The following is a 12,227-nucleotide window of genomic DNA, read 5'->3' on the forward strand; positions in this document are numbered from 1 at the left end:
ACGTGCCGTCACCTGTGGTCATTCATTTGTTTTGAAACATTAGTCCAAGCTTCCTGCTTGAGACAACTACCACGACCTATAATTCAAACGGCCTACGTGATTTCTAATGTGTCTCATTTTGTATGTATGTTCATATGTTCGAGCTACTGTCTGCTTCCTTTATGACTTGTAACCGAGATGGTAGACAGAACAGAACAGAATTAGCCATCATCGTTGGCAGAAGCGATCAAGCCATCGTCATTAGAAGACCTGTACAAATTTCCTCTGAACTTCATCATGTAATCTCAGAGAATATAAGTATTTTTTTATACTTCGTGTTTTCTACTAGAACCTCACATCATTGCCGAATCATCATGAGTTTAACACATCGTCGTCATAACCAAAGAAGATAATACCGACTTCATAAGTGATCTACAAACCCCAAGACACTCCAATGAGTATGGAAGTGCATAACCAACCGACTTAGCGTAAGATTATCGCAAGTCTAACATTACCTCATAGGGCGCCTTATTATACAAGGCAAAAGCCCTAATATTGGTGGCAGACTACTAAAAGAACTCTACAACGTCTTCCGAAGAAAAACCAGAATAATGAATAATGTATCATATCAGAAGTCAACGACGACAAAAGCAACAGATTCTTCAAGCAACTTAGTATCATCGTTTAGTGAGCGACTTCAGAAAACAACAAGAACTCTTCAATGTCTTCCGAAGAATAACGAATAATGTATCATATCAGAAATAAACGACGACGAAAGCAACAGATTCTTCAAGCAACTTAGTATCATCGTTTAGTTAGCGACTTCAGAAAACAACAAGAACTCTTCAACGTCTTCCGAAGAATAACGAATAATGTATCATATCAGAAGTCAACGACGACGAAAGCAATAGATTCTTCAAGCAACTTAGTATCATTGTTTAGTGAGCGACTTCAGAAAACAACAAGAACTCTTTAATGTCTTCCGAAGAATAACGAATAATGTATCTTATCAGAAATAAACGACGACGAAAGCAACAGATTCTTCAAGCGACTTAGTATCATCGTTTAGTGAGCGTGTTCAGCAGTACATAACTTCAAGAAACAAACCGAACGCGTCTTCAGCATCGGATCTTCAAAGGACACGAATCATCCAAAACAACGCGCACGGGGGAAACTGAAGCCAAACCAGGTCATCCGCTAAATAGAGAAGGATGGCCAAGGCCGTGTATCGTTATCGGAACACCGTGACTGCCCACGAAATCAAGCTAAGTACAGTCTTTTTATTCATTGGAGAAACTTTGAGTGTTTCCTTTACAGGTCGAATTTTCGTTATTCCTGTGGCTGAAGTTATGAGACATTCTTAATCTTACTTTTTACAGAAATTATCTACATCATTGGGATTTCGCTACTGCGAGTTTTTTATCTTTGAGTTTCTGTTTCCAGAAGTTCTACTGAAATATCATAATCATATACTGTGTTAATTTTATCATTTTGGGTGATTATTAATCCTTTACGTAACAAATCATGTTAAACAGTGAATATACGTTTACGCAGTGGACGTCTATATTTATACAGATGCATGGATAGGGTCGTTAGGCACAGTAGTGATAAGAAAACACACAAAAACAAGTGGAACACCCGTACAAATCTAGATAAATTAAAGGTAACACTATTTCGGGTCAGGACAATAAAGACTCCGGTGCAAGGTCCCGATCGCAGTTTTAGCCTTGAGTTTTTTGAGTTATACGCATAAAATATCGAACCTCAATGACTCAACTTAACTTCAAAAATACGGCTGGATTGCAAGGAATAACATGTCTATAAAAAACTTTCATTAGGCTAAATGTGCTGACCAGGATCCCTCACTATTTCAAATTTTAGCAAAGAATGAAGTAAACAACAGCAAGTACAAACAGTTAATATTGAATGCAGTAGAGATAACTTGTCTTAATAGTAATCGCTCAGTTCCTAACAGTTCGTCATTTATACGTTCGTTGCTTTATACGTAACCAACAACAGAATGCTAAAAACACACAATACGTTGCCGATGGTAAACAGTAGCCCTAAATATCAGAATCAAACAAATCATGCTTAAGCAAACTTGGTTACTGTGTCATCTAGTCAACGGTCAGGGTCAGTTAAATCTGCCGAGTGTTCAAAGCATAGCACATTCCACATAAGCGACTTCAGCGGAGAGGAAAAAGATGTTGGATCATTTATGCCATACCTTTTTTTTTTTTTTTTTATGCCAATACCTTTTTAATTTAAAAAGGAATTTTCCTATGAATCACACGACCGTATCAAGTAATCAGAGCAGGTTCTCGTTTTTTTTAATACATAAGTTATTATAAGTAGTGGTGGATTAAGACCGACTGTACGCGCCGTAAAAATTAGAATATCTTGTTTTTATGCCTTTAGTACACATAATATCCTGTATTTACGGACTCACCGTCTGTTGTTCGAACTTCCTTATTGAGAAGTCCAGATAAGCGAGCGCTTACAGATATGTACCTCTATAGTTATAAAAAACATTGATCTGTATCTAGCGTAATTGTAAGATATCCATCTAGGGGTATACAAAATATTATCTTACCTCCTGCAAAATAAGGCGTGTTTATCAAAGGGAAATTCTATAAACCTTCAAACATATTAAAATCCGTTTGAACAAAAAGAGACAGTTAATCAAATAATAACTTATATAGAGGAACAAATCATTTGTCTCATAAATCGTGATATTGTTCAATGACCCAACAGAATTCTCCCACAACCGCAGTCGCAGTTTGCACGCAAAACTCTTGAGACGCATGCACCCTCGAATGTCTTAGTGCGTGTAAAAAGAAATTTTAATCCTTCCCGACACTCTGAAATATAACGATGTCCGCGAACAAAGCCCTAAACACGGTTGACTCGCAGCAACAAGTTAAATCTAGTATCCACAAACCTATACATATCGTGGATACGGAAGTTATAAATATCGCATTTTTTTATTGTTGCTAATTTTTAATCATGCCCAATCAGTCGTAGATGAATCTCTCTTATACTCTATCTAAAGTAATATCCGTAAAGTCATTCAAGCAGAGGTGATTCAGCAGAAATTTTTTTTTTTATCTTTTATCTGAATACCAGGAAGTTTCTCCACTAGCGAGTGATCTCTGGGAGAAAAACGGATGTCATTGAAAACAAAATACGGTCTAAGGACAAACATAAAGCTATATACGTACCTTTGTATAGACTCCCGATGAAATTTCAAAATAGAGATAAATGACGAAGTTGAAAAATGTTAGTAATAGGAGTCATTAGGAAATCAAATAGCCCATATAATTTTTCCCTCAAACATCAGAATAAATTTTTTTTCACCAACTTGGACTTACTTAAAGGCTTTCATCAGATACCATTAGCTAAGTGACTGTACCTCATACACCGTTTTCAGCACACTCAGGGGACATTATCAATTTTTACGTATGCCTCCGGCTTACGTTGCACCCCAATTACAATATAGTGTTTGGAGACTATTAGGGGATACCCAACATGCCTATTGGTTGGTCTTGTAATCTTTTCTAATACCTTAGAAGTACATTCACATAAACTAGAGTTAGTGCTACAGAGACAAAGACAAATAATCTCAGACAAAAATATCTAAATGTGAGTTTTTAAAAACCGAACATGTTTATCTAGGTTTTATGTCTAGTCAAGGTCTTAAAGTAGTCCATGGTAAGGTGTCGGCTATTCATAACTTCCAGTACCTATTAACATAAAAAGGGGGTATTACAATCGTATGTAAATGTAACTCTTCAATCATGACAGCTCCTTTAACAGATCTTACGAAGAAGGGCGTAGATTTATTATGGTCCAAAAAGCATCAACAGGGGTTCGATATCTTAAAAGCGGAATGATGCAGCTCACCTAACTTGAAAATCCCTGATTTAAATAAGGAATTTTTTTTTATAGCAACAGACGCCTCAGACCAAGGGGTAAGAGGGGTACTACTTCAGCAATATGATAAACAGTTCTTTCCTATAGCTTTTTATTCACGTAAACTAAAGCCCTCTGAAAGTAAATCTGCAGTAATAGGCAAGGAAGGGCTAGGTATCGTTAACTCACTAGTACATTTTAAGTTCATATCTACGGTTACCCTGTTAAAATCCTTACTGACCATAAGTCATTTACCGAGTTTTCAAAGGCTTTAATCACAGTTCCAAAAGAACTCGTTGGCAAATGATCATTCAGGCCTTTGGAGCCAAGTTAAGATATCTACCTGGGAAAGCAATTATCATAGCTGACGCATTATCCCGCAATCCTGCACCATCCTGTAAGGAACCATTAATTGGACTAAAAGATATAGAAACATCCGTGCCTATTGTTAAAACCGTATCTAAACAAGAAAATTCATTAACCCAAGAGATCGCGAGCATTGAATATCTGGGTCGGAGCGCAGAACTGTTACAAACTGAACAAAGCAAGAGTCAACAGCAATAAGCAAAACAATAAACACTTTGAACGGAAACAGGGTCAGCAGCTAAGCAAAACAATAAACACTTCGAACGGAAACAAGGGTCCGCAGCTAAGCAAAACAATAAACACTTCGAACGGAAACCCTAAAGCAAAAGTATATTTAAAGTATGTGTATCAGAATTATGTAATCAAGTGTAATATTATATGTAGGTCTGTGACGAGGAAAACCCGAAGAACACAGCAGGTGACTAACGACCAGGTAGTAGTAATAATATCTTTCATACCAATCGTCCTAAACTGGTTGCATTCCATCATCCAGGGTTCTCTATTATGTCACAGAAAGCCAAATCACTGTTTTACTGGCCTACAATGCTTACAGATATAAAAAGCACATAACTAATTGTAACATGTGTCATGAAAACAAGGGATACACTAAGACACCTGTCAGTTTAATGGCCTATCCCGTGCCAAATCAATCAATGAAAGAATACACGTAGAATCATTAACAGAGTTACGAGTCTGACAGAGGAAATAAACACTTCTTAGTGTTAATAGTTCCTCGACACGTTATATAGAATTAATAGCACTAAAAACAAACACCGCAATTGAGTGCGCTAGGAATATTTATGAGTGCTAAATCAGTAAACATGGAATTCAACACATAATAATCTGTGACTCGGGTGGTGTAAATCAATAATAACCTCCTTAACTCATTGTGTGAATTCCTTTCCATTAAGAAAACCAATACTATATTTTATCACCCAGAGTCAATCGGTTTGGTAGAACAGATAAATAAAAAAGTGTCATGTCTTACGAGTTACACTCGAGATATTGGATCCGAACTGGATTATAGCGGTTCTCGCGGTTTTAAATACCTTTATTATTCATATCTTGTATCTATAGAAATGATACCGCAAGTAGCCTTATACGGTACGCCGCTAGGACACTTTTCCATATATTCAAGCCAACCATTAATTTATCAAATATAAAAATAAAATAAAATAAATATGGATACAAGTGGAGCCAATATAATACACTCCGTAAGAAGTCGGAAGGGTTACAAATTATAATAAAAAAGGAATCACGATAAAATCAATAAGCAAAACATAACCATAGGTTAATTAAATATCCAAATATATATGCGTAAAGATTTGAACTCTAACTTAACGCTTTAGTAATGACAAATAAGCTAAAAGTTCAAACACATATCAAAACCTATTGACATATTGTCTGTCCCAGTGATTTATATTCGTAGTCAATGAAAAAAAAAAAATAAATAAATAAAATAAAATAAAATAGATTTTAAAGTCAGGAAGTCTAGAAGTGAAAATGTATATCTATGGAATAATCCTATATGGATCTTACAGGGCAAATGATAATATATAGAATTTGTATGGAAACCTTTTTTCATTAGTTTGAATAAGGAATATCTAATTTAACATAATTACATTTATTTACAATCATGCAGATTTCCAACATGAAACTAATATATTGTTCAATTTTGGTACTGTTTTTTTTTCTCAGACATTCTTCTCATGTGGGTGGAGTATTAAAACCCAATTTAAACTAAAGTCGTATTTATTACAGCAAGTAACGTAACTCTTAGCTGGCTGAGAGCAATCTCCTGCCAGGTGACGACGTCATCAGTTCTGAAGGTGCATGACGCGTTGCCGGATCAGCATTGTTCCTTTTAACCTCAATAAATCGCTTGCAAAGCAGGTTGGCTGGAGAGAGGAATGCTTAGCTCATGAACTTCACATGTGATTCATAGGTCATGATGACATACATAACCATAACCTATTCTTATCCGCATTGCAATGCAAACTTGGTTAGGAATCGCAATAGTTTTAAAATTAATGAACAAAATAAGCAAACAGAATTTCTATAATATCAAAATGAACTAATTAGAGTCAATAATTCAGTTATGACATTGGTAAACGGACATTTAGAAGTATCAAGTCATGGATATGAAATATTTACTTGCAACATTAATCTATTACAATTCAAGTAAATCACATTCATGGGAAAATGACACATTTTCTTGAAAACCACAAAGTTTATATAAAAATTAGTTACATAGTGGGTTCTTTCGTTGCATCTCCTACCTATTAATAAAGTTTTAAAAATTAACCTCAGAGGATGCGTGCGAGAAAATTGAATATGAAACTTTTGTTAGGGGCACATAGGATCGGATGGTATCACAGCTTAATTTCAATAAGCATAGAGAAATACAGAATCATGATTGATATTCTCTTTGACTCTTATGTTGCCTGGCAATCTTACAAATAGCTCCGTTTTCCACTTCTTTGTCTAGTAACTTACTACCAGTAATATAGAATTTTCTTTGGGATTCGTATTGATATCTGTTTATTTTTTATAATTATGGATATTTTTACAGTCATCAGAGACCTGGATAGGTTCACTTATTGTTAATGCCATGGATAAAAAAGTTTGTACAGATGACTCTTTTGAATTCCATAAAATATCAGCGAATTCATGTGGGTTAAGTCTGGTTCTAAGTGGTTTTCTCCCTCCCGTATTTGAAGTTGTCTGAAATTACTTTGCCCTTGTGACAAGTATAATTTCACTTGCAGGCTGATTAATGGAACCTGGTTACAGTATCCTGCAGTACGAGAGTTTCACATCGCAACTTCAAAAAATCGTTCGTCGCTGCGGACGACTGCAGTCAAGTAACAACCGCCTACAATGTGAAAGGAATAAGCACCATCATAAGTGAACAAGCTTATTTCATGGACTTCTTTGACCGACACCCGTATCCCGTCATTAATCTCGTTTTAATGCGGAATGCTCCGGCGGCTGTCGGAAATCGACTACAAAAGGGACATACTTCCAACAATTACGACCAGAAGGATATTCAACTCTACGTTGCTGGCGAAGGAATCGTGCTGGGGATGATTTTATTCATCGCGAACGTATTCGTGTGGCTTAGGATGCAGAGAACAAGTATGAGGCCGAAATAGAACGTTGGACCCCGCCAGGCAATTTTCCCCTTGTTTTAACCATTTGGAATTGGCCATTTCATTTGGCTATAGGTGGTTGTCTGGAACTGTGTAATGGACGAAAAGTTGTTCGAACGCTAGTTAAATGTGTAGTAGTATAACCTCGGTCATGTATGCTATATATAAAGTATCATGTATCCTATATATAAATGATCATAAATAACAGTCGAAATATATCTTTGCGTGTACGCACTAGAATCTATTATATAAATGATCATAAATAATAGAATCTATTATATAAATGATCATAAATAACAGAATTTATTTAAAGTGCACATATATTAATCATAATTATATGAATCCATATACATATGTATAAATAAATCAGGTAGCCTAAAATCAATCTGTTACCTTTTATCTTACCAATAACTGCAGATATATAACAGTTAGCATAAAAATCAACGAATCAATCAGCATAAACATTAATAATTTTTATCAATTCATATATAAATTGTTATCAGTTAAAATATGATTTTTATCATGTTAATCTTTATTTTATCCAATTATCAGAGTACATTAGTATTTTCTGTAGCATATGTATCTTAATGAGATGAAGTGAAAAACTGTATCAGTATAGTATATCACGTGATCACTACTATTTACGAATATCATCATATGCATATTATGTTTTATATCTTATTACTTGAATCTGTATTTGTGTACACCATGAATTTTTTTTTTACTTATAAGTATTTTCTATATATCTATATATATTCACATAGTGTCTGTATCACACTCCTATAAGTCAAATGCAAGTCAAGTTTGAGTAATATTCAGTAGTTGGTTTTGGTAGCTGACCGAGCTTTTATGTAAGTGATTACATAATAAAAATATGGAATGTTATTCCATATATATAAAACACTAAAACTAAAGAGGTCAACCAGATTGCTTGCAGGAATGTGATCAGACCAGAGACTCTAAGATGATGTATACAATAAAGTAGTCTAAGGTGACGTTCCGTCACCTGTGGTCATTCATTGTTTTGAAACATTAGTCCAAGCTTCCTGCTTGAGATAACTACCGCGACCTATAATTCAAACGGCCTAAGTGATTTCTAATGTGTCTCATTTTGTATGTATGTTCATATGTTCGAGCTACTGTCTGCTTCCTTTATGACTTGTAACCGAGATGGTAGACAGAACAGAACAGAATTAGCCATCATCGTTGGCAGAAGCGATCAAGCCATCGTCATTAGAAGACCTGTACAAATTTCCTCTGAACTTCATCATGTAATCTCAGAGAATATAAGTATTTTTTTATACCTCGTGTTTTCTACTAGAACCTCACATCATTGCCGAATCATCATGAGTTTAACACATCGTCGTCATAACCAAAGAAGAAAATACCGACTTCGTAAGTGATCTACAAACCCCAAGACACTCCAATGAGTATGGAAGTGCATAACCAACCGACTTAGCGTAAGATTATCGTAAGTCTAACATTACCTCATAGGGCGCCTGATTATACAAGGCAAAAGCCCTAATAAGTGCACCTCAAGCGGTCCAATGTAGACATTACTTAACATTCTTTGCAACGTCCCTTCGGCCCCTAGCTGCAACTGTTTTCATTCCTTTTAATGTACCTTCGTTCATATTCTCTTTCTTCCATCTTATTTCACCCCCCCCCCCCCACCCCAAACAATTAAGTCATAGTGCAACTGAGAGGCTATCCTCCTGTTACCCTTTCAAACCTTTTCACTGTCAGTTTCTGTTTCAGCACTGAATGGCTTTAGTTGCTGCAGTGCTTGGCATGTATGCCTGAAATCTATGAATCAATCAATCAATTATTCCTCCCTTATCAGGCAATGGTGGAAAATTATTGGCCAACCATAGAGAAAAACTTTTAAATGCTGGAATGGTTCATAGTGGTGGTACAGTACTATTAGTATTAGCAGTAGTAGTGGAAGACAGGATTGGCCTTCGAGTCAGCTCCTTAAAATAACGAGAAGAGAGGTCAAGGAAGCTCTGAGAAAGAAGAAGAGTGGTAAAGCTGCCGGGCCGGCTGGCACATGCCTGTTGGGGTCTGGAGGGCACTGGGCAATGAAGGAATAGATACCCTGTGGGAGCTAATGAAGAAAAGCATGGAAAAGGAAATGATGCCAGGAAAATAGAAAGAAGCTAGAACTATAGAGGAAGTATATCAATGCCCCATACCCTGAAAATATTTGAAAGAATTGTAGACTGAAGACTTACACCAGAGTTCAATAGAATTTGTGTAGCTAATTTTCTTACCGCTGTGTTTATTTGCCCTACATAAGAAATTTCGAGGACTCCAGCTTCTCTCTATTTATCTTTTACACAATTCATCCTGTAGCTAAAAAAAACCCTTTCATTTGTTTGGAAATGGGAGCCACTTCAACATTAAAAGTAACAGGACCTTCTAATGGAGACTAAGCATCTTGGTCATTCTCAAAACTTTAATAGACTGTCGATTTCCTTGACTATCAGTGGAAAACTTTTCATTATTCATCTAAAAAACTAATAGCATTAACTTACAAGTAAACTTACCTTATATTGCTTTCGTTTTTCTTCCACTCTCCATGGCTGTATGAAGTAATGAACTGCTTCGTAAAACGGCTTACTTTTCTTGGACTTCGAATTGGTACATTTCACATATACTGCATCCTCAGTCATGAGCGTTTCTTTATGTTCTATTGCAATACTCTCATTTCTCAGTCTGAAACACAAGGGACAGAGCTCATCAAGGGAATAACAATGGTGTAAGAATGAATTTGCAATTATGGTGCTCATAGCAACAGCTAGCCCGACTAATTCTGCACTTACAAAATCCATAAAGATTGTTTACAAATATCAAAACATAATGCAAAAGAAGTTTTTTTTAAGTGAAGTCCAGGAGTTATTGAAAGGTTTACTCTCAAAACTATTAACCAGACAATAATTAAAAAAAAAAAGACAAAAGCGAATGCTATTGAAACAAGGATGGCATTCATCATAATTACCTTAGAGGACAAAAAAAAAGTAAAAAACGTGTCGAAGTTTCTTCAGCATAATCGAGTTTTCTGTACAGCTTACAATGCTGTGGGAAATTCACAGCCACGGCCCAGTGGTGGCCTTTGTTGCTGGCACCTCTATAATCATGGCTAAAGTTAGCCTCGAATAAAATACAAACTACTAAGCCTATAGTGCTGCAATTTGGTAAGTTTGATGATTGGAGGGTGGATAATCAACATTCCAATTTGCAGCCCTCTAGCCTCAGTAGTTTTCAGGATCTGAGGGCGGGCATAAAAAGTGCGGACCAACGGACAAATAGCCATCTCAATAGTTTTCTTTTACAGAAAAATATAAACTATGGATATTGTACACCACAATACCAGCTGGAGTCTGGCTCTTTGTCATAATATGATTTATAGAAGAAAACATTTCCTCTAAAATATTACAAAGCAACCAGAATAAATGGCGCTAAGCATGTTTGCTTCATTTCGTCCAGAATGACGATGAAAAACTAATATGGAAAATAAGCGCATCGCAGATCTGATAGAATAAATAGAATATATCAATTTAGGCTAAAGGCCAAGCGCTGAGACCTATGAGGTCATTCAGCGTTTTAAATGATAATGACGGTGAAAAGGTGTGAAAGGCGGAAACGGAGGAAAACCTCTTAGTCCCCAACACTGTTTCCAAACTCATCAGCAACAACTAATGAGAATCACTCACGAAACCTGAGGACATATTATAATGTCTCTTTGGCTTCTCCTGCTTGAAATTCTCCATCTTGTATCCTTTCATTATTACTGTCACTGTTACTGGTACTTTAGTCTGGTTCGTCTTTCCCTAACCTGAATTATTTTCTTTATAATTACTTTATACTTTTTCTCATGTATTCCTTAATAATGCTATACATACATAAAAGCATTGATAATCACAAAAGATGTTAACTATAGTAGATTCGCATCAACCATGCAGCTGATGTCTGGGCCAGTCCCTTACAACGCTCCTGATTGGCTGTAGATAAGCCAATCACAGGGCTGGAAACTCTCAGTCTCTCGAGAGAATTCCCATATGCAGGATATATGTTCCACCTTTCCTGAGGATTGTTTGTTTGTTTGTATGGTGCTTTTACATTGCATGGAACCAGTGGTTATTCAGCAATGGGACCAACAGCTTTACGTGACTTCCGAACCACGTCGAGAGTGAACTTCTATCACCAGAAATACACTTCTCTCACCCCTCAATGGAACGCCCGAGAATGGGACTCGCGGCCACCAAGGTAGCAGGTCAAGAACATACCAATCACGCCACTAAAGCGATCACCTCTCCTGAGGGATGCATCTCTCAAAAGTATTCCTCAAAAGGAGAGTGGAACATACATCCTCCCTATGTGAACTTTCTCGGGAGACTGAGAGTTTCCAGCCCTGTGATTGGCTTATCATCAGCCAATCAGGAGCGTCATAAGGGACTGCGAATCTACTATAGTTACAGCAGAATCTCCTAAGAACAGGTAAGAGTCCATAAGAGTAATCAATTAACGTTCGGGTCCTTACTTCCATTTGTTGTCGCACTGACTGTTGTAATGTCCAGGTTTCTGTTCAACTCTTAGTATCCCTTGATAAACACATCTGGCAACATTATCTGCAACACCATATTCGTGCAACCTGTCCTTGTAAAAGAATAAGGTCAGTCCTGATTCCTGTGTCAGGGGCTTCTTCTTGGAACATACAAGCTGGAAGCGTAGAATTCCTGTTAGACAAATCTCACTGGAAATTCAACAACGTGTGTACAGTATCAGCATTAACTTTCCAGCTTTGCAAACTGGAAC

The 12,227-nt window shown here is 36.5% G+C and overlaps 1 protein-coding gene across 3 annotated transcripts in view; it reads right to left on the bottom strand.

The window, feature by feature from the left end:
• Positions 1 to 12,227, bottom strand: part of LOC135210099 (uncharacterized) — a 29,857-nt gene that overhangs the window by 8,952 nt on the left and 8,678 nt on the right. For all 3 annotated transcript variants that reach the window (XM_064242905.1, XM_064242904.1, XM_064242906.1), the window contains exons 4-5: positions 11,953 to 12,131; positions 9,959 to 10,127 (exon numbers count right to left, since the gene is read on the bottom strand). In XM_064242905.1, the coding sequence (XP_064098975.1) occupies positions 9,959 to 10,127; positions 11,953 to 12,131 (348 nt within the window). The remainder of the gene's footprint in view (positions 1 to 9,958; positions 10,128 to 11,952; positions 12,132 to 12,227) is intronic.

This window comes from Macrobrachium nipponense, chromosome 39 (assembly GCF_015104395.2).
Source record: "Macrobrachium nipponense isolate FS-2020 chromosome 39, ASM1510439v2, whole genome shotgun sequence".
Taxonomy (NCBI): domain Eukaryota; kingdom Metazoa; phylum Arthropoda; class Malacostraca; order Decapoda; family Palaemonidae; genus Macrobrachium; species Macrobrachium nipponense.